Source organism: Xyrauchen texanus, chromosome 8 (assembly GCF_025860055.1).
Source record: "Xyrauchen texanus isolate HMW12.3.18 chromosome 8, RBS_HiC_50CHRs, whole genome shotgun sequence".
NCBI classification, from domain to species: domain Eukaryota; kingdom Metazoa; phylum Chordata; class Actinopteri; order Cypriniformes; family Catostomidae; genus Xyrauchen; species Xyrauchen texanus.
The window spans coordinates 32,882,195-32,909,885 of record NC_068283.1 but is presented as its reverse complement, the minus strand read 5'-3'; the positions used below and the strand labels follow the sequence as shown (position 1 = coordinate 32,909,885).

At 36.8% G+C, this 27,691-nt stretch overlaps 2 protein-coding genes across 3 annotated transcripts; both read right to left on the bottom strand.

Annotated features, from left to right (window-relative positions):
* Positions 1-1,386: 1,386 nt before the first annotated feature.
* On the bottom strand, positions 1,387-4,670 carry LOC127648245 (uncharacterized). Of its 2 annotated transcripts, none has more exons than XM_052132832.1 (2): positions 4,358-4,670; positions 1,387-2,815 (listed from the first exon to the last, which is right to left on the bottom strand). In XM_052132832.1, the coding sequence occupies exons 1-2, from the start codon at positions 4,545-4,547 to the stop codon at positions 2,100-2,102; spliced, it is 906 nt and encodes a 301-aa protein (XP_051988792.1). In that variant the 5' UTR covers positions 4,548-4,670; the 3' UTR covers positions 1,387-2,099. The 2 variants fall into 2 exon arrangements, with proteins under 2 accessions (XP_051988792.1, XP_051988793.1); XM_052132833.1 differs by lacking the exon at positions 4,358-4,670 and adding an exon at positions 3,103-3,783.
* Positions 4,671-5,254: 584 nt separating this feature from the next.
* Positions 5,255-27,672, bottom strand: LOC127647823 (uncharacterized). Its single transcript, XM_052132304.1, has 11 exons — positions 27,435-27,672; positions 20,403-20,914; positions 19,826-20,191; positions 16,275-16,352; positions 15,874-16,116; positions 14,547-15,011; positions 13,799-13,996; positions 13,142-13,327; positions 11,328-12,716; positions 8,482-9,225; positions 5,255-5,713 (listed from the first exon to the last, which is right to left on the bottom strand). The coding sequence occupies exons 1-11, from the start codon at positions 27,622-27,624 to the stop codon at positions 5,645-5,647; spliced, it is 4,440 nt and encodes a 1,479-aa protein (XP_051988264.1). The 5' UTR covers positions 27,625-27,672; the 3' UTR covers positions 5,255-5,644.
* Positions 27,673-27,691: the final 19 nt, after the last annotated feature.

Below are 27,691 nucleotides of genomic sequence, written 5' to 3'. Positions count from 1 at the left end.
TTATATTTTTTACTTTAATAAAATCAAAATAATCTAATTTGAAGGAATATTCCGGGTTAAAGAAAAACAGCAAAAATCAAGGTTACTGTGAGGCACTTACTATGGAAGTGAATGGGGCCAAATTTTGGAGTGTGTAAAGGCAGAAATTTGAAGTTTATAATTTTATAAAATAATTTACATTCATTCTTATGTTAAAACTCATGCATTATTTGAGCAGTAAAGTTGTTTAAATTGTCATTTTTACAGTCATCTCAGGGTTTGGCTTGTAGGTTTTGACTATATTTTTATACAGAAAAGGTTTGTTAGTGATTTTATCACACTAAAATCCTGTTTACATACATATTATTTATGTCTTGTGTCTATATTTGTGAAACAGTGAGTATTTTTTATGTAAAAAAAATTTGGCCCCATTCACTTCTATTGTAAGTGCCTCACTGTAATCCAGAAAGAAAAGAAAGGGCAAGTAAAAATATTTTTTTGTGTTAATCAACGTTAATGCCACAAATGCTGTCAATTGTTAACTTGTTTTGAACCCAGAGTATTCCTTTAAACAGTGTAAGCTTCAGAATCTGTCATTTCGATCATTTGTTTTGATAATAGTAGTTGCTAACACCAAATTAGCACTTTTTATTCTAGTAACTATAATATTTTGGTTGAAACTATGGTTGCACTGCCCAAAAATAAAAATATTAGTATTTTGTCTTGTTTTACATCTAATATTCTTAAAATAAGGTATTTACTCAACAAGAAAATGGCATAAAATATTAAATGTTATTTTCAGAGAAATCTTACTAAATTTCTAATATATTATGATGAAACATCTCTAAATGGGGTAAGAAAAATTTACTTGTTTTACCTTTGAAATCATTTATTTTTCTAACCCCTTTGGCAAATTGTTTTTTGTTTTAAGAATAAACTTCATTAAATGTAGTTAGATTTCTTCATAAAAAAGACAAGACATATGCCATTTTGCTTGTCAAGTAAATGTATCTTGTATAAAGAATGTTTAGATATTTTTTACTGGAAAACAAGACAAATTACCAATTGAGAATGTAAGGTCGGTTCAACTGTTTAAAAGTGGAATCCTTTATAATAATGTAAAAATATCATAGAAAGTAACCAAACATACACTCAAAAAGCACTTTCTTTGGAACATTATGGTCCTAAAAAGTGCCCAACGTGGTCTTCTGCTGTTGTAGCCCATCTGCCTCAAGGTTCAATGTGTTGTGCATTCTGAGATGCTTTTCTGCTCACTACAATTGTACAGAGTGGTTATCTGAGTTACCGTAACCTTTATGTCAGCTCAAACCAGTCTGGCCATTCTCGTTGACCTCTCTCATCAATAAGGTGTTCCCGTCCGCAGAACTGCCGCTCACTGACGGTTTTTAGTTTTTCACACCATTCGGAGTAAATTTTAGAGACTGTTGTGTGTAACAATCCCAAGAGATCAGCAGTTACAGAAATACTCAAACCAGCCCGTCTGGCACCAACAATCATGCCACGGTCAAAATTACTGAGATCACATTCTTTCCTAATATTAATAATTTCCTATCTTGTTAGATGTTTCTCACATTCTCATTTTGAGAGAATACAAAAACCATGCATCAAGTCTCACTAGTGAGCTCAAATATGAAGAAAACCTTACAAAGGTGTGCCAAGCTGTAGATGTATTTTAGGCTATGTTTGTAACTGTAACCAGTGGGCAAAGGGTGACCTGTGCACAAGAGCTGCAAGGTCTCTGACTACTTTTCTCAGCCCAGTCCATTTGGGGTTGGTTCTTAAACAACTGGTATAGTAAACCATCATTAAACTGAAGGTTAAACAGCCTCTATATAAAATATGTTATGTGATACACTATAATGTATACCACACAATGCATCTCGCTGAGGATCAAAGCAGTGATGCACAACGGCCAGTATCCGGTTTAGCGGTCTCTCAGTCCTCAGCTGTTACTCTTATCACATTGAAAGATTAGTACAGTTCCTGCAGGAATAACACAATGGAAGACGAATGTAACCTTTATAAAGGTAGTTGAACAGACTGAGCTGCTGCTGAATTTAATAGAGCCCATAAAATACATCAGAGGGTAAATTCCAATGTCAACATTTACCATGTTTCATGCGAAGGTGCTTTAAAAGAGCAGATGTTGTGTACTCTTTTCGACCACGGGATATGATGGCTTTACACATAAGACACACTGCTTTGCTACAATCTCCCTCTTTCAGAGAGAAATACCTCCATACAGGGCTTGATTTGGCTATTGTCCTCTTTTGCATTTCACAGCATTTACTGTTACAGTAGGAACTGTTGGTACATAATATGCTGTGATATGAAAAGTAATGAGAATCTTGAGATAAACCACTATGCGGGGATCCTGTGGGCGGAGCTTCATTGGTATTGACTGTTGGCTGATTCGGGTTATGAACTCTGTAGAGGTCCGCTGTACCTAAAGGCAGGCCTGGACTATGTGGTGACCAACTCTGATATGGATCTTCAATGCTCCTATCAGCATCATGTGAACACAAGTCAGAGTTTATGAATTCAGCTTTAACTTTGGTTGAAAAATTACAGTTTATCATTTCATTATCAACAGGACTTGTTTCAGTGAGATCGGCACACTGCGAGTCCTCGTTGTCATTAGCTGCAGACTCTTGGTAATTGTTGGCAGAGTTCTCAAGTTCTGGTTTTATGTGTGGATGTTGTTCACATTGGCTCTGGTCCAGCTGGATCTCTTCAAGGGATTCTGGTTCCTCATTCTGGCTGGGTATCCATCTGGGCTGCCCAGGGGAGACAGGCTGATAAGACTGCACAGGGGCTGGAAAAAGTGAGCAACATAATTACATTTACTACATGCAGATAGAAAACTAGAAATATATTGCAGAACTGAAGCTACCAGTGGATCTGCAATGTACACTACAGCTACAACAACCAGATACAGATTTTGCTCTTATGGAAAGAAATTGGTACTTTTATTCACCAAAATGGCATTCAACTGATCACAATGTAAAGTCAGGACATTCATAATTACAATTTGATAAACAAAACAACCCGCCTTCTTGAGACCAAAAAATTTGAGTTTGCTTAAACTAAACTCAAACTTACCTGGGTAGCCATGGAAACTGGCTTTGTGCAACCGGTCTCTGGACTGGACTGTTGACTTGTGCTCCATTGTTGTTTATAATATGTATATATTGTGTTGTTTTTATTATTGTTTGGTTTGCTTATATTGCCATCATTAGTTGTAGTAACTCAATTGCATGACACAGGTTGTCATGTGCCATCAACATGGCAGTGCCCATGAGGGGACGATCTGCTCCTTGTAAAATTAAACGGCTGTTATTGGGTTAATGTTATGACTGGAATCGGGGTGGACTGGCCATAGGGAGAACCGGGACTTTTCCTGGTGGGCCGGCCGTCAAACGGTGCCGAGATATGCCGAAGGGGGCAGGGGAAATCCATGCACCTCATTTAAATTATATTTAAACCATAGGCTACATGCACATATTATTTGAGTCCTCCACGTGCGTTTTGCGATATATGTTCTGTAGGTCCACACAATGCAAGTGAATGGTGACCAGAAATCAGAAGGTGCAAAAAGGATAGAAAGGCAGCATAAAACTAATCCATAAGACTCAACTGGTTAAATCAACATCTTTATAAGCGATCTGACAAAACAGAACAAGATTTACGTCTACACTAAACATTAAATCAACATGACATTCACTTTCACATTCAGCCGCCTACTGGTATGGGCTGGTCAAAGGTGGACATTTATAGTAATAATAATAATAAAATAAAAACTTAAACATTGATCTGTTTCTCACACTCACCTATCATATTGTTTCTGAAGACACTGATTTAACTACTAGAGTCGTATGGGTTATTTTTATGCTGCCTTTATGTCCTTTTTAGACCTTCTGAGTTCTGGTCACCATTCACTTGCAATGTATGGACCTACAGAGCCGAAATATTCTTCTTTGAAAATCTTTGTGTTCTGCACAAGAAAGAATGTCACACACATCTGGGATGACATGCGGGTGAGTAAATGAGAGAATTTTAATATTTTGGGTGACCTATCCCTTTAATGCTAACAGACATAGGCTAAAAGCCACAAAACTCCCAAGTTATATTTCATTGGGTCTTTATCCCATAGTGTTTGTGCACTATTATTTTCAAGGTGGACTCCATGCATCTTCGAATGCCAGATTCCAGATGAATCTCGTGGTTCAGCATTTCAGATCCGATGAAAACGTGGTCACCCATTTTAAACATTGCTCAACTAAAAGATGCAACTCTTTGAGGGAGACACCGCGTGGGGCGTAACAGTTGTGTCAGCACGAGATATAAACCGTCATACCAGTGTTTGTGTGATCAGGGAAGCATCCCGAGTCCCGTAACATTTCTTTCAGCCGTTCATTTTCTCTTCTGATTCGCCCCGTTTCCTCCTCGTACTCCTGAACTGTCTTGCCGACTGTGAACACGATCTCCTTCACGGCTGCCATCAAGCGCTCAGTCATGAAAGTGTTCAAACGGTCCAGTTTAGTCATGTTGCTGCTTTATCGTTTCAATACAGCGATCTTTATAAAGTAAACAGGCACCGGTAACAACACCGAACCGAAACTGTTAAAGTTTCCTCTTTCAAATGTGAAAACAAGCAAGCCACCGATTGAATACAGTAGAAGGAACTAAATGGTCTCTAGCCCCATCAACAGGACAGGATGGGATATACGTTTTTAATGCAAGCTAATTTTTTTTCTAACTATACAATATATTATTGTATTTTATTATAATAAAAAATATAGCTTCACAACCATTTAAAAAACGAATCAAATATGAAATGAGGACCTCATAACACACGTTTCTGCTCATCACAGTTGGCCTGCTGGCTCTGGGATCACAGTGAAACAAATCAAATCCAAACATCTCTTGGTCCTCAAAAGAAAATAAAAACTTTCCAGAATGTAACAGTTGAGGACTGAATGTAATTGCAGTGGATCATTAGTTACGGACCGATATATCAGCCAGGCCATCAATGTGATCGCATTGTAGTTGCTTCTGAGGACGATTGCAGTCATGTTACGGACCGACACGTTGACACAGCAATCTGCCAATAGTAAAATGGCCAAATAATTGTGTATTAATTGGCCTGGCTGATATAGCATCTATAACTAGTCTAGTTATGAAGTGTGATAAGTTTTAGTGTGTAGGCGCTCCAAGTGTATAACATAAGAAATATGAATTTAATTCCATGAGAAATTATTTTATTTATGAAAAACATGTTTTTGGACCACTTTCCATTGTCCTAAATAGTTGCCATATGGCAACGTTTCCAAAATGTTTATTTTTTTTAATTCTTGTTAAGAACTATTTTATGTCATAAAATCAAATGGGGGCTTTTTTTTTTTTCAATGCCATCGATAGAACATGATGTGAACCATTTAAAAATATGCTATGTATGATTTACACAATACAGCAGGGCTGAAATGAACCATTCCATAAAAGTATATAACATATCAGATTAAGACGGCTATTAAATCCACTGTAAAACATATTTACAAAACAAACAATACATGTTGCTTTTTTAAAAACATAACACTAAAATAACATTAAAACTTTCTATTGATCTTTGAGTGTCTTCAGGCTGTCATACGTTAGCATGTGTCTTGTCTACTGTGACCTGCTTCTTCAAAGTGGAACTCTCTTTCCTCTGTGTCTGAAACAAAAGAAGATTTCTGTTAAGTAAAAGCACACCAGCAACTACAGCGCACAGTAAGAATGCCTGTACCTCATCGACCAAGGCTGTGTCTACACTGCAAGGCTTAAAGCACAGATCCGATATTTTGCCCGAATCCAGTTTACATTCACTGAAGACACAATTCATATCTGATATCAGTGTTTACATGAATCTCCCGGCCAAACTAGAATGATTCCATTGCTTGTCACTTTCACTTATGAGCGCCACGGTTCATCCTCTGGTTTTTGAATGGCCTTGTGCCATTTCAGGTTTTCAAAAGAAGGCAGAAAGGCACGCGTTTGCAATTAATTAGGCAAAAAGGGCGAAAGCGACTTTTTACTGCTGCCATGGTAACCACGGCTTTAATGATTTCAACATCGGTCAGATGAGAAGCGTGGCTGAGACCTCGAGGTCAGGAATGGTGGGACCAAGTCCACACATTTGATGACAGAGTGTACACATAATTACCTCCTCAACAAGAGAAGCTTTGAGTTTTTGTTTGAGCGCCTACAGGCACGTCTGCTTCATAAGGACACGGCGTTAAGAAAAGATATCCCTGTGCGCAAACACTAACAGCGATGACATTGCCAAGGGGAATCGGATATATGTGTTTAGACGTAGGTCAGATGTTCAGATATGTCTCTGATTTAGAACCACATTTGGAAGTGGTTCAGATGGGATGCAAAAAATCCAATCTCGTGCAGATTTTTCTTTTTATACATGTTCAACAACATCCAATCTGTGCCAGATGAGAATAAAAAAAATCTGATTTTGTGTGACAGTGTAAACACAGCCCAAGTCTTGTCATCAACAAATTATTCTAACATCACAGAAGGTTCTCAATTCTGGTCCTAAAGTGTCCCAGCACTGATCATTTTGGATGCTAGGAATTGTTTTTAAGTCTTATTTAAAAAGATTCAACTTTGTCATTGTGCAAAGTACAGGTACAGAGCCAATGAAATGCAGTTGTTTTCACATATCCCAACCATTTTACCTGGTCTGTGCAAGATGGAGTGCAACCTGAGGACAATAAAAACACTAGCATCATACTACAAATTGTAGATTTAGACTTATTGAAATTAAAAATTAACAAATGAAGTGTATGTTGATTAATCTCAAGGCAATACTTCTGGATAAAGCCCATATTACATTGATTGGACCAGAATGGCTTCTCATATAAGGAAGTGTAAAACATAGAATTGCAGTCGAAAATGAGCATAAACGATTCTGGCTTTTCCAGATTGGGTTAGGTATTTATAAAGATGTTGATGAGTAACTATGCTACCTTTGTCGCTATGACTAGCTTGCATTGAAAGGAGTTAGAGTGGTATGGACATGCATGTTGTGAATACTAGAGAGCTATTGTAAACTCACAGATTTGTGTGAGTGTATTGATGTCTACACAGCTTGTAGAGACTGCAGAAGATTGCACCGCAGTGCTGACACGTATATACTTTTGAGTTGGGTGTAGAACTCTCCCCTTCAACCAATACATCATCATCCATGAACAATGTCTACACAAGAGGAAAAATCACTGAAATGTAGGAAATCTAAAAGGTAAAAGGGGGTCAAAACCTAATGGTCTTAAATAAATACTCAGTGACTACACATCTACAAAAAATAGCCTAACTGCTGGCCTTTTAAAGGGATAGTTCGTGGCGTCCAAGCGGTCTCTCGTGTGACGTACACGCATTGCCAGAAGTAATCTTACATTCTCCTTCCAGGATAAGCACACAAATGCACAATTTCGAGTAAAGGAACAGATAACAACAGATCTAAACCAAATCTAACCAAGCTACTGTATAGCATTCCTCCTCGCTTGTAAACAGCGCTGCTCTTCTGGCTGTGACGCATGCATCAGTTCTTGCATTTAAATGCCAATGCGATCATGTCACACACACATACCACTGCTGACCGGAAGCATGATTTAGTGTTCAAAAAGTACATAAATATTTCTCTTTTCCACACCAAAAGCAATCGTGTCACTTTAGAAGACATTAAAGTAACAGCTGGTGTCATATGGATGATGTTTATGCTGATGCCGGTGTTTATTTAGCTTCAAAAGAGAACTCCATTCACTTGTATTTTAAGGACTTACTGAGCTAAGATATATATATATATATATATATATATATATATATATATATATATATATATATATATATATACATACACAAATGTGTTCTGGTGAAGAGAGAAAGAGGTGAATAAATAATTAATAATTTTTGGGTGAACTATCCCTTTAAGATCTCTTATACTTGAATATACAGTATAGACCACAAGTGCACAATGTTTTTCAATGCGTGACACCAATTTTATCACCATCAAAGTATGAGCGTAATGTCTGCAAATGCACCTGCCATTGAGAGCGAATCACAAAGCTGTAGTAGTGCATATACGTCGAACATGCCCGTACAGGCTCACGGTCAATGGACTATACTTTTAAAAAGGCTACAGTGCCAGCACAAAAAAATTTAAAATAACTAAAAATACCCTAACCCGTCAAAATAAAATAAGCTTCAGAATTGAGATAATTTTACATATATGAGGTGGACAAAGATGTGGATGAGCTAAAGTGTTCACTCATCAAAGCCATTAGCTTGTGTTTTATGGTCACTATCTTCTGAGGAATCGACATTTGATAAAACACTCTGTAGTTCAATCTGAGGACATACCATCACCATGGTTTTAATACAGTATGAGCCCTGACAAATTTACTGAATGAGAAACAATTATAAGTCATTTACCTGATTTTGAAGACAGGACGTCATCTTTCTCCTCCTCCCTCTCCTCCACGTTTCATGTGTTTGTGCTTTTACACAGCTGTTACTTGGGACATCACACACCGTTTGGGCATTCTGAGGTGGGCTGAAATCATTACCAGGACTTCTGAGGATGCAGTCACGGTTTGGGTAAGCTGTGTTGCAGCTGATCTCTGATGTTGGTTCTTGATCAACATTACACTGTGAGAGACTTACTTCTTCATTTGAGCAGTTTGTTGATTCGTGATCAGCCTTTATTTCAGTAGTGGGAGTCATTTCATTACCGCTAGTCTCAGCATTTTGAGGACATTTGCCCTGGCACTGCTCTAAATGTGTATCAAAAGACTTCTTGCTAAATAACCCTAAACAGTCGATACAATTAACACGGTCGTCAAATGAGCTAGATACTGCAAACGGTTTTACAGCTTGATTACAATTTTTAACCACATTTGTGTTGCGTAGAACTTTTCCCTTGGTTTGGAGAAGACTCAAGAGCTGTCTCCTTTCTTTTGAGCTCTTGTCAAAGCTAAGAGCTTTTGCAACCTCTGGTTCACTAGGATGAGCAGACTGGAGATGTGCAATCATTCTATAATGTGGTTTCTTGCAGTAAATGCAGTAATATATCTTGAACAATCTGGACGTTTCATCACTTGAATTGGTTTGGCATTCAGGGCCCTCTGGAGCTTTTTCAAATGAGCTTGAACAGAATGCATCCTTGTCTGTGAATGACTGCATAAAAGGAACAATAATACATTCAATTTTATGTTATTTCAGCTCTAATCTCTCAAATATGGTAAATTTTTGACAAATGGTGAGTAGCTACCAAAGATCAACACCTACAGTATTACTGCAAACAATAGAATACTTTTTACAAAAAAGCAGCACTAGCCAACATGTAGCTTGCATTGCAAAAAATATTGCTTATTAAAATAGGAAACAACCTGAGAAAGAACACTTGGACAACTTTTCATAGACTCATCTGCTTTCAAACTGCTGTTCTGCTTGATTGTTTTTCTCTTGTGCTTGCTGGTCACTGATATGCTTGAGTCATGTTCAGCTTCAACAGCAATGCTATTTTCATCCACATCAATAATCTTGTGAGGTTCTTCTTGGAGATCACAACCATGGGATTTAAAGCAAGATAACTGCTCTAATGCTTTGGGTTTGATGTCTTGAAAAGGAGGATTCGAGTTTGATTCTGGATCTACTGTTGGCTGATAAACACAACTGCCAGGGTCTGGACATTCAATTACATCACATCTTCCTGAGCCCAGAAAGAGGTTACCATCTACATTCAAATTATGGATTTGCTGTATATCATCACTGCATGGATTTGTCCCACCAATCACAGCTAAATTGGAAATGCTGTTTGATTCCATATTGTGTGTTGAGGGAGAGTCAGAGAAGTCCAAACCTGAAGTTAATGGTTCCTTTGGTTTTGAAGAAAGGTCTTCACTGCACCCAGTATCATGAGGAAAACAGCCATCACATTCTTGATCAATGGTTTGTTGTGTGTCAGAGCAGCCAGTTTTGGATACAAAAGACATATCTTTTTCGGGAAAAAGAGTTTTGCTCAATGCACCCAGTCCAGCACAAGCCTGAGGATGATCTGGGTGTTCTACACAAGACTGCTGAAGAATGTTACAACAAATGTTTAAAATGGGAGGGGCTGAAACTGTAGTTTCTGGAATAGGAGTTCTGTGGAGTTTTTCTTCTAGTATCTCCACAGAACTGAGCTCAGAGTTCTTTGTTGTACTACTGTCAGTTTTTACTAAGGGATGAAACTCTGATTTCAAATGGGGAAGATTAACTGCAGCAGACTGGCAAGGATCTAGACAAGATGGACTTGATGATACTGCATTAAGATCATCCGAGACAGGAGGCCTCTCTGCTTCTTGGTAACATGTTTTCTGTGCAGCAGTGTACCAAGGGTCAACAGTAGGAGGGCTTATGTGTTCTAGATCACAATTAGTAGTATGCACCAGACTGTCGGATTCTAGAGAATTGTTCTGCTGTGCTTCATGTGCCCTATGGTTTAGAATTGGTTGATCCCTTAAACTGAAGTTTTTCTGCAGTGTGCTAAAATTAGGATTAGATAAGGGAGTATTAGTAGGCTGTAGTCTGGATCTGCCGATAGTGTTTGGATTTGGATTTCTTAATTCTTCATCAACAATTTCCTGGGTTGAGCAGGATGCATCGTTGTTGTTCTTTTGTTCACAAGTCAGAGAATGTTGTTGAAATGGGTTATTCGAAAAGACCCCTGGCAAAAATGAAGATGGCAGAAAACAGTATCTTCATCATTGTCCATTCTAGAATCTCTATGATGTTTGAAGATTTTCTTAAATGGCAAAACTACTCAATTTCTCTCTTTCCTCACAGTTTTTGTCAAGATTTAAAGCTTTTACCATTTTAGGGTCCCTTGGGTGTTCATAGTTTATGTTCAGTTACATCTTTCTACATGACTCCCCACAAAACCAGCAATATACTTTTCATTCCCCACTGCCATGACTAGTTGTGAGGACTCCAAATTTCACAGAACATTTTACAAATGAATCAGCCTTGTTCAAAAACAACTCATTAGCAATCATATTTTTTTACTGAGGGATCACTTTTCCCTGAGTTGTTTGATGGACCATCTCCACCATATTCTGTCATCTTTATTGAGGAATGAATTATTTGAAAGAAAACTATATAATTAAATCTAAATTAAGAACCTTACTTAAATTGCTCCGTTCAAATATTTACAACACATTTACATTTTGACTGATTTATTTACAACAGATTTACTTCTGAATCTGTATTCTACTTTTGAATCTGCTAGTTTGTCATACCTGTTCGTTTACACCTCGTTTCTTATTTTTTCTCTCATCACCAAAGACAATCTTCATGTCTAGCATTTTCTTATCAGTATGACCTTGCATATGCTGCGATAGAGATTCTTGGCCAGCAAATATCAAACCAGTTATTTTCATCTCCTTCCTCTGAGTCATGGAGAGGTCCTCTGTTTGTTTGATGCCAGCAGAGGTCATCTGGTCTCTGAGGAGTAGGTCATTAGAGATACTCTGATCATTTCTTTCATTAGGTACAAACTCAACATCAGAGTCAGCATCAGAATCAGTTTGTTGTGAGGCACTGTCAATAGCTGTAGGATCTTTCGTTATGGATTCCTTTGCAGCTGGAACTGGAATTTGGGAGTTCTTATTTGGAGCCTTCATCACTGATTCAGGAATGACAGTTCTGCTAGCATCCAAATGTTCTTTTGATATGCTAGCCACTGAGGCAGTTTTCTTTTTATCTAAACTTTTAGAGGGACTCAACATATCAACAACATCATCTTCACTGTCTGAGAGGACAACAAAAAGATCTGGCTCAATGTTTTTCTGCATGGCACCAGAAGTGGTTTCTCTGACCGTAGACTCTAAAACTGGAGTTGGTTCCATAACAGATAACTTCATAGCAGAGATCTCTTCACAATCCCAATTAGTCTTTCCGCATCCAGACAGGGCATTTTTAGTAGCAGTTATTGGCTCTGAACTGGCTGATTCCAAGCTGCTTGTTTGGGTTGATGACTGTTCTGGTTCATCATCTATTACTATCACTTGCATCTTGTTCTCTGAAACCACTTTTTGTGGTCTCTTTGTGTTATTACCCACAGAGGATTCAGTGGCCTTTGGGACTACTGAGTTGTTAAGCTCTACTTCTGATTGAGATACCTTCTGTAGGGTTCCAACCTCCACACAGACAATGTCTGTCTCAGAAATACCATCGTAGCTTACACCAGGCTTGTAACCCGGAATTTGATCATTCATAACATCACCCATTTCATCATCAATCAATGCTGGACATGAGGTTTGTTCAAGATCAAAGCCACTTCTTTCAGAACTGTCTGCTTTGACATCACCTACCCCAGACACTGTGCTCAAGTACTTGCATTCAGTCATAATGGGTTCTAGAACAATCCTGGGCTGCAAATTGATGTGGCTTATGACATCACTGGCCAACTCTGATTCGGTTCTTTGATTAGGCTGCCCAGTAACTGTCTGAGGTAGGAGGCTGCCAGTACAGGCCTGCAGTGCAGACTCTGGTTGACAGAGATCTTGAGATACTGGATCAGTTGCACTGGTGCTCAGATGTGCAGATTTGTCCTCATTTATAGTTTCTTCACCCGCAGATTCTTTAGACTCATCCCTGTTTCCACTTAATGGCAGAATTGTGGAAACCTGTAATAAAAGAAAAAAGGAATGTTCACTCTGTCCAACAAAATTAAGCATTGTTTACAGATTAGGGTCAACACACAAAAATAAATAAATAAATTCAAAAGCATTGTGACACTGACGTGCATATGATCTACATTTACGTAAAGCATGAAGTTCAGCACTTGTTGCAAAAACTAAGCACCAAAGTCCAATGAAAATGAATGAAAAACAAGTGAGTAAGAGATCACAATAAATCAGTTTATTACAGATAATTATTTAATATTGTTTCGCCAGGTCCCGGCTGATTCTCACTCGATTCACTAGATTTCAAGGATAATCTTCAAAGCATCTTCACTGTTGTAATAATTTGTCTTATTTTTAAAGTAGTCTCTGAACAAATAAATTGGGAAGAAACCAGCAGTCATAATGATTATTATATAGTCTCCTACCTCATGATTATGGATTCTCGGGAGTCTGCAACGCACGTCACCATAAAACTGTGCCTTCCGCTGCCGATAGGAGTACGGTTTCTCACCAGAATGAATCTGCATATGCATCAACAACCGCATTTCTCTAGTGAAAACTTTGTCACAAAATGGGCAGGGAAATGATCCTTGACCTCTGGATTTGCTGCTCTGAAAGGAAATGTTTGGGGATCCATATAAATTACATTTAGGCATGGGTCATTTTATGAAATGGGGGCCATTTAAACTAAATCTTCTGTAAGATATTAAACATTCTCTGTGTTTAATACAATCATTTGCATTTTACCATGTCAAGCTAAATTGTGTTACCAAATAATACAACCTTCAGAAAAGTAATAAGGTTGACAGTTTTAAAGTCCAACATTTCTAGCCTTGATCTCAAGACCATGACGATACAACATGCTTAGAAACAGACTATCTACAAATATCCACTTTTAAATAATAAACACATTTGGGGGATAGATTTGGGTTTAGGAAAAATCTCTGCAACGGAATATAGTAAAGGTTGACATCAGTTATTGATTGTTAGTAATACTTCACACATTAATGAAAGACACAAATATACCAACTATGCAGAATAACCCACAGTTTGGGTTTAGTGTATTATTTACAATAACATACCGGTTTATTGGTGTTTCCTTCATTGCTCTGCATCTTATCAGTTTCAGACTGTTCATTTCTGGCAACAAGCTTTTCATTTCGATGTCCACTTATGTGCTTCTTCAACCACTTCATACGGGTATAGATTTTGCCACAATATTTACAGACACAACAGCCAGACTTGTTCTTTACCATCATTTCAGCATCTTCCATTGATTGCTAAAAATGTAAAGATTTGTGAGTGGAACAAACCAGGTTTATCTGATAAGCTTTGTCATGTAAAACTATAAAATGTGTGAATATATTGACATTTTGAAATTCTGTTTACATATAATAAACATCTCATATGCAAGGGAATCTTTCAGAATTACATTCATGCATTTGTGTAGTTGATGCGTAACAGATCCATGGGCCTAGTTTTAATAAACAGCAAGAGTTTAAGTTAAAATGTAGATGAATATATAAGGAAAAGCATTTCTTTTTTTTTTTTTACAATTAATAATAAATAATTATTAAACTTCACTAATCTTTTTTTAAATGGTGCCGTGGTGTGAAAAAAATGCCTGCATGTAGTCTCTCAATTAATATAAGTTAATAAAAACTGCATGCATAATCATTATTTGATTAGCTAAATGGTGATTAAAATAGTGTGAGATGGCGTATATAGCATGTCACACCACAGGCCATGTCGACTTTCATAAAGTATTTAATGTCAACTACTCAAATTTAATTTTGATCATTCAACAGGTTTTACTAAAACACAACATACCGTTTTAATTGGCTGTGTATTATTTGTTGACCCCTTGACATCAAGCGTTTCCTCCTCCTCACTCGGTTTCTTTGCTTCTCTGCTTTCTTGTTTTTGTTGCTTAAGCTCAGTATTCATTAGATTTTCCTCATCCATCAACATTCGTTTTCTTCTTCTGTGCAGTAGTAGATTTTGTGCTATATGCGTCCTCTTGTGCTTCTTCAGCCTCCATTTCCTCAGAAATGTTTTGTTACATAATTCACAAGGAAACGTGTTCATCTGACTTTCAGCACCTGATGTTTCTCTTTCAAAGTCTGAGGCATCTTTTTTTGATTCCTCGGGAGCTCTCTTTGACTCTGTTACTATTTTATTTCCATCTGTACTCGGTACTGCCTCATTTATATTTAGTTTGGGCACACTAACGATCAGGTTGGATTTATTTTCTTGTTTTGACTCCTTAGATATTCCCTCTGCATCAGGTGTGCCCTTATAAAATACAATCATATGTGAAGTTTGGTTAGTTATAGAAAAATCTAAATGTTAAAACATAAGAACCACAAACAGGATATAAATTAAAATGACAAAAACACTACCTGATCTCATGGGGAAACATTTTACTATGCATTCATTTTTGCAAAGCCCCAAAAATCAGATATTTTTCTGGTGAAATATCCACTGAGTGACACCAAAAGCACGTTTTATTATGTCCAATACTGATAAGACTTTAATAATGTTGAAAAGCCAAAAACATCTCCAAATATGTAGATCTGCCTCATTTCAAAAACCAAACCCAAATAACATTAATGCATTTTGTTACCAAGCCTATCCCTGAACCTACCCCTACCTGGAGCTTAACATTTATTTTAATTTCAAAATAACCTTAGAAGAAACCACTGCATTTTCAGATGACATTTTAGCTCCTTACATTGCATTCAAAGTACATTGAACAGTTAGTAGTTAGATTGCGTGTTCCCTGGGAGTCGAAACCATGATCTTGGCATTGCTGATGCCATGCTCAAATAGAAGAGCTGCAGGAAAATCTTCAATTGCTTGTATAACAATATATTTTTATTGGGATCCTTCACAGAAAATATGACTGATCTTTACCATACATCTTGTGTGCTTTATTCTTCTGAAGACATACACTAGCTTTGAGTAAGGAACAGACTGAATGTATTTACTAATACTGTAACCTTCCTCTCTAACCTCGATTTGTCTTGTTTAGTGCCACTCAGTGGACATCTCATCTAGAAACTGCAGCAATTTGTAGCAGTAAGTGCCTGATTTTCCCATGGGAACAGGTAGTAAAAACATATTAAATTACAAATCTGTAAACCAAACAACCAACCTTGTCCAAGGGTCGCCGTGTCTTCCTCAGGCCACTGCTAGGCAAGCTATCAAAGTAACTAATACTATTCTCTTTAAAGTGACGCATCTGAATGTGTGGCCCCAGCCATCCTTCACGAGAAAACACTTTATCGCAATGAGGGCAGGGAAATATTTTCATTTGAACTTTCACACTTTTCGTACTATGTACTTTTGTACTTCCACTGTTTTTAGGGTCTGCCTCCTTTGTTTTTCCTTTGGACAGCTATGGAGGAATACAAATATCCAAAATTATTTTGAAGATACCTATACACCAGGCAATGGTAAAAGAAGTTGAACAGCTATAGCCAAATAGAAATGGTATCACATCCAGATCTCTGTATAAAACAAAACATTCTTCATTGACTTTTTGAATGGGGGTACCTTATTCTGGCCTGGCATGTTCTTCTTAAGCCTTTTTGCTTTGTCCTTCACCACAGCATCATTTCCGATCCTTTGCTTCTGTAAAAAATTCAAGTCCATTTGACAATGAGAGAAGAAAGGAAATACACGTATGCAACATAATATTCACTGGATTTTACATGAATGAAGAGCAACGTGTTAAAAACCAGTCTGGTTAGGAAGAGAGTACTAGAAGTGATTTAAGGAGAAGAGCTTTTTTCTTTTCTACACTTTTTTTTTTTTTTTAAGAGACTATCAGGGCACCGATATCCCAATATTATGAATATTAGTTTCTGGAGAAAATTTTTTACATTCAGGTTGCATTTATTGACAAACTTACAAAAACACACATACATAGACTAGTAATTTGATGTATTTAACACTGACAGAATCAAAAACAAAACAAAAGTCATTCAAATAGTATACACTGACAACCGGCATTGGTAAAACCAACTGTCCGAGTGTATTGTTCTAAACCACCCAAAAATGACTCCAACACTTATTTTCAGACAACATATTTTATTAAAAAACATATACATAAATATTATATATACACACACACACACACACATATATATATAATATACACACACACACAGGCAGCCAAAAGGTTTGGAATAATGTACAGATTTTGCTCTTATGGAAATAAATTGGTACTTTTATTCACCAAAGTGGAATTCAACTTATCACAATATAAAGTCAGGACATTACTAATTACAACTTGAAAAAAAAAAAGTTCAGAACTTCTTAAACTACTTCAAAGAGTTCCAATCAAAAAATCCTCCACGTGCAGCAATGACAGCTTTGCAGATCCTTGGCATTCCAGCTGTCAGTTTGTCCAGATTCTCAGGTGACATTTCACCCCACACTTCCTGTCGCACTTGCCATAGATGTTTACTGTTGTACATGAAACTGGTGTTGAGATAGAATTCAATGAAGCTGTCAGCTGAGGACATGTGAAGCATCTATTTCTCAAACTAGAGACTCTGATGTACTTATCCTCTTGTTTAGTTGAACATCTGGCCTTACACATCTCTTTCTGTCCTTGTTAGAGACAGTTGTCCTTTGTCTTTGAAGACTGTAGTGTACACCTTTGTATGAAATCTTCAGTTTTTGGGCAATTTCAAGTATTGTATAGCCTTCATTCCTCAAAACAATGATTGACTGATGAGTTTCTAGAGAAAGCCATTTATTTTTTTGACCTAATATTGTCCTTTGACATGCCAGTCTATTGCATACTGTGGCAACTCAAAAACAAACACAAAGACAATATTAGGCTTCATTTAATGAACCAAATAGCTTTCAACTGTGTTTGATATAATGGCAAGTGATTTTCTAGTACCAAATTAGCAATTTATCATGATTACTCAAGGATAAGGTGTTGGAGGGATGGCTGCTGGAAATAGGGCCTGTCTAGATTTGATCAAAAATTACTTTTTTCAAATAGTCATGGTGCTGTTTTTTACATCAGTAATGTCCTGACTATACTTTGTGATCAGATGAATGCCACTTTGGTGTCAATTAAAGTGCCAATTTCTTTCCGAGACAGCAAAATCTGTACATTAATCCAAACTTTTGGCTGCCAGTGTATGTATGTGTAATATGTGATTATATATATATATATATATATATATATATATATATATATATATATATATATATCACACACACACACACACACACACACACATGATATACACATATATACAGTGTAAAAATCTAAATGATACATGAAATGAAAAAAGTTGTGATTTCCATTTTAAACATGTTTTTACATGGTTCTTCTGGTAGTATTAACACCTTCCTTAACTCACTTTCTCCTTCTACGATGCTTTCCTCTTGCTCAGAATGCTCTAGTTTGACCCCAGTTGTGTCCAAAGTGTTCATCAGCACATTGACTTGGCTGCTGAACCCATTTGCCTCAAAATATTTGCTTTTATGTTTTGATCTAAGATGAGACCACAAATTAAAGGTGTTCTTCAGAGCATCGTTGCTGGAGTCCTGACTAATTCTGGTTAAACGTGTGGCAGAACACTTCACCAAATTCATCTTTTGAGAAGTAGTCCCAAACTTTGCTAAAACAGTACTGTGGTAAAGGCGCCCCCTGTGAAGCAATGAGAAAAAATATGAACATGAGATCTGCGTTCCATCTTAGTTATGTTACTTATTTGCATTAAAGACATTATACAATAGCAGGCAGGTCTGACTGTGAAACTACATATGGAATGCATTCAATTAGTTCAGGGTATAAATAGACCTACAATATGAACACTGATGATTGTCTCAACAATCTACATAATCTTCCATATCAAGTAGCTCAGACTATTTATGAACCAAAGTACTACAACGCTACATGGAAACAATGAATTAGCTACTCATCTAACTAGTAACATACAACAAGTTAACTGACAAAAATGGAACATATATCATCTAGTTTATTCCATTTTAGACTGGTGGCACTACCCCAATTTAAAAAATACCTTTTGCACTTTAAAACATGGTTGTTGTTTTTTCACAGTTGCAGAAGTAATCTCTACAGTTACAAGCAATCTGAGGAAATTGACACAAAGTTTGAATGAAATACATGCGTTTTGAAACTAAAGTTTTCGCGTCCAAACTCACCGTTTAAACTGCACCCGCTTCAGTAGTCACTTTCTTGTTCTCTTTGTAGATTGGCTGTAGCTGTGGGAGTATGTTCAGTTCATCCAAATATACGCGCTTACTATTTTAGGATTCACCGAATGACTATGGCGAGGTCCTTTATTGTAGACTTTGAGCTAATTTTTATTTGTTTGTTTTAAAATCCTTTCTGGGTGCCAATTTTTGAATATAACCAACAAATTACACACTTTTATAATAGCAGTGTGTGATATTTGGCTGTGATGGACTCACAAAAGAATTTTGCTTGTATCAAATAAAATTATATATTCTGAGTATAGTGTAGTTTTAAATTTCAGTGGTCTTTCAGAAAAATAAAAAGATAAACTCATTATCAAAGTTGACATGCACAAAGTAAATAAGGCCTATGTGGGAAAGGAAGAATGTTTATGTAGAGCGGGGCCAAAAGTCTAAGACCACATTGAAAATCTGGGATTTTCCCCCTCCATTTTATCATGAAAAAATACAAAAAATAAAAATGTATGATGCAAAATGAAAGTATTTGTGCACTTATTCTTTCATGCACTCACTTATCAAATGTAGGCAAATTTGTGACAATGACCATGTTAATTCCTTCAGTACAAAAGGTCAAAAATAACATACGTTTAACAACTTTGTGGAGTCCATGCTGCCATAAAAGCAAAAGGGGGAAACAAGAAATACTACAGAATTCTGAAATTCATGTTCAGTTTTCAAATCAACTTTTCACTCAAATTGTTATGCAGAAAATATCCTATAATATAGTCTAACTAATATATACTGTATTACATGAGAGAAAATGCTTGTATTTTGCTTTTATTTCCAGTGATCTCAGATTTTGGGCCACACTGTACATCTACACACACTATTTCAATAGAGAACATGAAATGTGGTACCTTGGGTAGTTTCCTCTTCTCATCCACCATCTCATTCCTTGAATGTGTGTTTGGGAGTTTCACAGGATGTCTCCTTGCTTCCATCAAATGTCTCTTTATGTGCGCTGCTAACCGACCGGGCTGTATAAACACCCGACTGCAATGAGGGCAACAAGGCATTCGCTTTTTTCCTTTTTGTTGGTGTACAAGATGCACAGGGTTGGCAGTACTGTTCTCTGGATCTTTATCAGTACTAGTGTCACTTTCGGTAGTTGGGCTGTCTTGGTCTTGTTCTGGCCCTGTAATAGCCAGATGTTCAGCTAATGCACTACTCCCGTTCGTTTGCTCAGACCCATCTGACAGATCATCCCCAATTTTTCTTGATAGCTGTGTGTGAGAGACAACTGTTAAATGCAGCAATTTAACGCACCCAGCTGATTTAGATGATTTTATGTCACTACATCATTAATCATCCTTTACAAGCATTCAGTGTTTGCAAAAGCAAGATACAATTTTTTAAAGAATAAATGGTGGAAAATACCATTTCACCACTATAATTTAATTAATGTAAAATCAAAGCTTTAGTGCTGAAGCTCACCTGTGAGAGACCAGGCAGTTTATTCTTTCTTTTTTTTTTGTCACCGTAGAAGCATGCTTTGCGCCTGCGGTACGCATACGGCCTCTCGGTGGAATGGATGCGCATATGAAACATCAGCCTCTGTTTACTTCCAAAGACTTTACCACAATCTGGACAGGCAAAGGACATCCTTTGTCTTCTGGAACCCTCTTTCCAACTCATGACTCTGCTGTTTGAAGTTGGATCAAAGTCCAGAGGGGCCATGTAACTTTGGTTGGAGTCCCAGGTCATGCCGTCTGTCAGGCTAAAGTTAATACCAGCACTCGTCCCAACTATGGCAGATCCCTGATCAGTGCTTTGAGGTAATGTGGCAAGGCTGCTTTCAGGTCTAACATTCAATGGGTGATCATTGGACTCCGTTTTGATCACAAGATCTTCTGATTGCAGTTCAAATCTAAAGCTGACAGTACTCTCCTCTTGCTGGGATGGATTGGACTTATCCAGGGTGGTAAACAAAACAGGTTCTGATGGGCCTGAGAATTTCAACAAACCAAAAAACACTGTAAGTGACCATTTGATAAGATCAAACTGTTTTGTACCATTCCCTATTCCAGCCCCCTAACCAGTTCCAAAATCCTTAAACCAAGATCAAAACTATCAACTGTAAGAGCTTTAAATCTACATCAACCTAACTCTGCACATACCATATAGACTGATCTGACTTCATGTACTTAGTTGTTTGTAACAATCCAATTTACAGTTTTCCCATAGTGAACAATCGGAAATCCCAAAGACTTGCATTGCCAAAATAGTTTGAAAGCAAAGGCTAAAACCGTGTTTCTCCAAACACGCATCAAATTTGTGGATATGTAGCTTATGGTGAATCTGTAAATATACGCAATCTATATGCAATCTGGAACAAAAGACAACTGTTTTGTGATCTCTGGTATCCCCCCCAATAAGCTTTAGTATATTTGGGCGGTGGGGTTTCTGGCATCAACATAGGATTATTGCATATAGGGCTGGGCGATATGTCTTAAATGATATCTCGATATTCTTCAGCCTATTGATCATTTTCTCATATATACACACGTATATATATATATATATATATATATATATATATATATATATATATATATATATACACACCGATAACTATGTATTTGCTCTAAAATGGTTCAAAAGTATTTATTTTTTTTTATCAGAGGAACCATCATTTCATCCAAACAGCCAAGTAGATTCAATATTTTAAAGACATTCAATTAAAATATAATAATTTGTTTTTAATTAAAGAGCACCTATTATGGTTTTTTCAAATATTACCTAGTGTGTAGTGTAGTGTGTTATATAGCTGTTTGTGAATGTATAAAATTCTGCAAAGTGCACAACAAATAGAGTTATTGACTCCCAAAACAAAGAAGTGATTCTGAATACCTGGAACGAGTCATTAATAATTCCAGACATACTTCCTTTACTAACCTAGCTAATTTGGTAACAAAACACCCGCCTCTGGTTTTCATTAGCTGCTCGCGAACAGCTTTGACCTGCCCTCAAATACTACACTAAGCGGTAGACCAATCACAACAGACTGGGACATCTGACCTGTCGGAGCAGAGTAGAGTTTAGAATGAATCCTTTAGAACGGATCATTGAACAAGTCGTTTTTGACACTGAAAAACAAAAAGGTAATTCTGCTATTTAAATTCTGAGCAAATTAAAGTGTTTTTTGACCTTGGATGCATGTAAATCTATTATATGAGACCATTAAAACAAAATTAGGCACGTTTAAAAACCATAATAGGTGCTCTTTAAATAAACACAAGGGAGAATGAAGTTCAATAATTTTCATTTATATACACTTTGTATCATTGTATATGAAATATAAATATATTGTAGCTTAATAAAAAGTATTATTTACCTTCAAATGTATTTACTAATACGTTTATTATTATAATTAAGGGTGTATATGCGATTAATTAATCGCATATACAAATATTTGCTGAGAAAGCCCCTCATATAAACATAATTCAATATATAATGATACTTAGTTATCTTTAAATATATATATATATATATATATACACATACACACACACACACACACTGTATATAAACTGCGCATTGCCATGCAGCCGAAGTTTCAATTACTGCCCTCTTGTAGTACCTCAGGTGGTACTACAAGCTTGTATTTCTTTGGAATCTTCCATATTACGGTCCGGGGGCATTGCGATTAATGGCGTTAATTTTTTAGCGCGTTATTTTTAGTCAAATTAATCACACTGAATTAATGCGTGAAATCGACTGTCCTAATTATAATATAATGCTGAATTATCATTATTATTCTGTGTATTAGTAAATATATTTACTTCACCTGGGGCTTTTATTTCGACACAGAAAAGGCAATGTGTATTTGTCGGTTTACAATGTTTTGCATTTCCTGAAATGCTGTAATCTCCTCTACATTTGTAGATTTGTATAATATCTGGTTGCGGTTACTAATGTTTGGAATTGAACAAATGCTTGAACCCGCATCACTTTTGCAGAGTTCCAAATGGCATACTACCCATACTATTCTCTCTTATAAGTCTCGATGGCAGAAATAGCATGAGTAATATGGTAGTATCCCATTCCGATCTCAGCCTATGATTTCACAATGCACGTGAACTGATCTGACGCCCGTTTCACACATACTCCATGTGCAGTGCGTATGCGGTACGTATGCGGTGCGTATACGGTACAGGAGCAGCACGCGCTATAGTGCTTTCACATATGCTGCGTTTGCAGTGCGCTACTGATCCGCAGTTTCTGTGTGCCACAAAATCAGTATGAAAATTAATTTTAATCATTGTGATTCTTTGTTTTACATGTAGTTCGAGTTGTTGACAGAAGAAAAGCTATCGCGCTATATATGTTGCTAAGTGTTATGTATACCCTGTCTTGTTTCACTGTTGCCCTTTTGTTTGCCATTTTTGTCACTTTTGCATTTCTTAGTTTTCACTTTAGTCCCTTATGTAACTCCATAGTCTCTTTGTTAGCGTTCGTGTTTTCTGTCATTGTTTTCACCTGTCCTCATTAGTTTGCCTTTTGCTTCTGTTAATCACCTTGTTATCTTGTTTGAGTTCTGTTCATTCATTGGCCCTTTTTCCCATGTTTATGTATTTATACCCTGTTTCTTTGTTCAGTCCTTGTCTATCGTTGTTTGATGTTAGCCTGGTGTGTGTTTCCTTCCCGAGTCCTCTGTTTGTTTACATCGTGTTTAGTTAACAGTTTTTATGTTTGATTTCCCCATTGTGGGTTGTTCCTTTGTGTTTACCTGTTTGTTAATTAAATAAAGTTTAAACTGCGTTTGGATCCGCATCTCCTCGTCTGCCTCGTTACTCAAGCGTTACACTAAGAAGGAGAAGAATGAGACGCATTTGGGTTCACTGTCTTTTTTTAGGGTAAAAAAAACATATATGATGGCATTTTGCAACTTTTGGGACTATAATCATACTTTTTTGTTTTTCTTCACCCTGTAATTTAGTAACTGTAGAACACATTAACTGAAATTATGCGTATATGATGAAATTATTACAGTTTGTTGACAATCTATGTCTATTTTAATGTGAACAATGCGCTGCCACTTTAATTCAGTGCGGTGCAGCACAGCAAAAATAGATTCGGTCCGTAAACGATCGCTGCACTGCTATATACGCACCGCAACTGGAACGGATCGACGGACTGCATCAGCATGCAGTGTAAAAGCTCTAACCTGTTAACATGGGTACGGAAAAAAATACGCACTGCAAACGGAGTATGTGTGAAACGGGCGTGAGAGCACCACCGTGCACACGCCCACAGATCAGTGCGTCGATTTGTTCTGAATCACATTTAGACATCGGTCTTTAAATCACAACATTTGTTAATAATCACATTTGACAAACACACCATTTTTAGGTTATTTTGTTTAACAGTGCAGCCCTGAAGGATCGTGAAATTAGTTTACTGATGCGCTCTTTATGAATAGCCAAATCAAAGCACATTAAAATCATTGCGACATTCACGATATTGGACAGTTTTACATCTTCAGCAAAATTATCTTGATTATATCGTTAATAATTGATATATCTCCCAGCCCTAATTGTACATCACATTTTTCCTCCATATCATGCAGCCCTACTATCTGCCTCTCTCTCTAACTGTAAGGCCCATACAAGCTTCAAACCTTAAACTTTAAAAACCATTTCAAACTTTTAGACAAAGCTTTGTCAAGCCAACATCAAAGTTTGTCTTGACAAACTTAACCCATCTAGTGAAATCGATTTAACTTTTCAACTTGTGCATACAACAAACAACAAAATAGCTTGATCTGAAATGTGCCGATTTAAAGGTGCACTCAGTAATTTTGGTGTTTGTGTCGTCTTGGACTTACACTGACAACAAGGGATGTGATAAAACATCATTCAACACAATAGTTTTAAATTACTGATGCCACTGTAGAAAAACATTAATTACATCGAATACCCACAATATAATCATGATGATTTTGCAGACAATGTAAAATTCACCAATATCATGATGAGTTTAATGAGCCTTTTATTTGGCCATTAAGTTTCATACATCAATAGACTAATTTCACGATCCTTCAGGGCTGTATAATTAATCAAAATAACATCAAAATGGAGATATGATCATATGTGTTTATTTTAGGGATGTGTATGAGTAGTTAAATACTCAAGTATTCATTTTGCAATAAGTATTCGAAAATTAAAAATACTATTCGATTTTCGCAAGGTTTTGCTTTGCTGGCCATATATACAGTGAGATGTTAAATCCTGAACACACAATGTACTGTATAAGCGGTGTACTCTTTACTCCCGTATATGTGCAGCTCATCAGAAAGCAGCATCCCCGTAACAACCTAATCCCCGCAACGCTTCTGTAAACAACAAACATGGGATCAGAGAAAGACTTTGCTAGCTAAGGAATATTTCATCATTTAAACTGGTGTGTATAATGAGTATAATTTACTGAGCATGTAGAAATGCTCAACATGACACGATACAATATAAACATAACTATTATATGCAGAGTGTTTATATTCATTCAGTGTGCTTCAGAATGTACCAGTGACATGCTGATCTATGTGCACACGTGGGGGAGGAGGGGCTCATAGGCTTGAGTTTTAGCACAGTTAACCTGCATTGTGAAGTACTGCAGGTTCAAGCATTTGCGCAATTCCAATCATTAGTACCCGCTTTAAAATAATTATACAAATCTATAAAAACTGAACAGTAAAGGAGAGTTTGACAGCGGTTCACAAGATGCAAAACTCGTAACTGTCAAATTGCACTTTCCAATTCATATTAAAGGTCCTGGTGAAGGTGACATTAACATGACTGCACTTGCAGTGTCAAAATAAAAACCCAGATTAGGAAGAATAGATTAGGGCAAAAATATATTAATTTATCTTTAACAAATCTTATCCTGAAAATAATAATAATCCAATATTATATTATAATTATAAACTTGACTGGGTTCCACAGTAATAATTTAGTAGTATGCAATATTCATCTGGTTTCCAAAAAATAAGAAGTAAATAAAAATATAAGGTAAATAAGGTGTGTAATTAGCTTCCATATATGACTGTATGTTTAATATATAAGTATAAATGTGCAAATCAATTAATATTATTACATTATAAAACTGTGTGAAACATGCCTTCATCATTTTTAAATAGACTTTTATTTAATACCTTTGGAATATAAATTCAACATGGCTAAAATGGCTGTTTAGATTAAATGATGGTTCGTCTGATAAAAATAAAAAAACAATGCTATTTCAGAGCAAAAACATAATTATTGAGATATATATAGAATATCGTACATTTGCTGAAAAATATCGAGATATAATTTCTGAAGCCATATCGCCCCTACCGGTGCAACAGAGATTAGCTTTAGCCTTCATTCTTTGTGTATTTGTTTAAATCTGGCATCTACCTTATTTTGTTTCCACCTGAATGCATGACATTTCATTGTAACGAATGCCCAATTCAGAGGTACAAGCTTCCCAGGTTCACTTGAAGGCAGCATTAGCAAGTGGTATTCGGCTGGCCATGTGATCTATCATGGCAGCCCCTATGAGGTGACCCTCTCCACGTAGAATAAATCAGCTTTTATAAGGTATGTATGAAGGTGAGTGTATGTACGTATATGTATAATTTTTTTTTTCTTTTTTTTTTTTTAATTACCTATGTCTTGCTGCTGTTTTTGGTATTGTTTGTATTGTTGTTGACTGGAAGCTCCTGTCACCAAGACAAATTCCTTGTATGTGTAAGCATACTTGGCAATAAAGCTGATTCTGATATATATCGGCTCATATTTTCAGCCTTTTTTCTCTTTCGGCCAAAACAAAAAAAAAATCAATTTTCGGCCGAAAATGTTCGGTGGCTGAAATTTCCTAGTGATTATGCAAAAAACAATACTGGTATCGGTATCGGCCGATAAAAGTGTTCGGCGGAAAAGTGTTATCGGTGCATCCATAGCTTTCATACATATGTTTCAAAATTACTACCAATTTATTTTTCAGTATAACGTTTTTAATGAGGGAAAAAAATTCTGAGTGCACCTTTAAACCTCATTTCGATCTCTGAGTTGTAAGGAAATGCAAGTTAAGGTTCTTTTGTGAGTTTTTGTGGACTCGTCACTGTTCTGCGCGTGCCCCCTCACGTTTTTGGAGCGAAAAACGCTGGATACACAACAAACGGGTCCATGTTTGCTTCCGTCTGTAATGCAACCGCATGCTTTTTTACGACTCTGACAATAAACAGTATAACTTTAAGATGCCACGGCTTATATGTTTAACTTCCCGTATAATTTGCGTGTATTACTCTGCAATAGCAGATTCCAATTTACACCCACCAAATTCAACAAAACTGTGCACAGTCGTGCATTAGCTGCACAATACAAAACTGCACATGTATCTCCATAAACACCACCATCCTTGTCCTATCAATATTGCACAGTATTTTGCATGGAAAGCTGCTTTAATCCCGGCCTGTTTTCGTGCTACCTTGCCAATCCGCTGGATTTGCGCCCTCCATCCATCGGAGCCTCCGTCTCAGAACCTCGTTTTCTTTCCGCACCCGAACCGTCTCCTCTTCGTACTCCAGCACCGTACAGCCGACCATCTCCATGATCTGCTCCACCGCCGCCATCAGACGCTCGTTCAGCGCGCGGTGCAGAAGCTGCAGCTTGGTCATTTTTACGTATTATGTTTGAACTTCAGCAGCAACCAGACACCACTGAAAGCAAACTACTTTACCCCGC

Excerpts from the sequence above, each read along its gene's own strand:
- LOC127648245 (XM_052132832.1), bottom strand. The coding sequence starts at position 4,547 with ATGACTAAACTGGACCGTTTGAACACTTTCATGACTGAGCGCTTGATG. Across the intron at positions 2,816-4,357 it reads CCCTGATCACACAAACACTG|CCCCTGTGCAGTCTTATCAG; the intron begins GTATGACGGTTT and ends CACTTTTTCCAG.
- LOC127647823 (XM_052132304.1), bottom strand. The coding sequence starts at position 27,624 with ATGACCAAGCTGCAGCTTCTGCACCGCGCGCTGAACGAGCGTCTGATG. Across the intron at positions 15,012-15,873 it reads CACGGCGACCCTTGGACAAG|GGCACACCTGATGCAGAGGG; the intron begins GTTGGTTGTTTG and ends GTATTTTATAAG. Across the intron at positions 13,328-13,798 it reads AAGGAAACACCAATAAACCG|AGCAGCAAATCCAGAGGTCA; the intron begins GTATGTTATTGT and ends ATTTCCTTTCAG.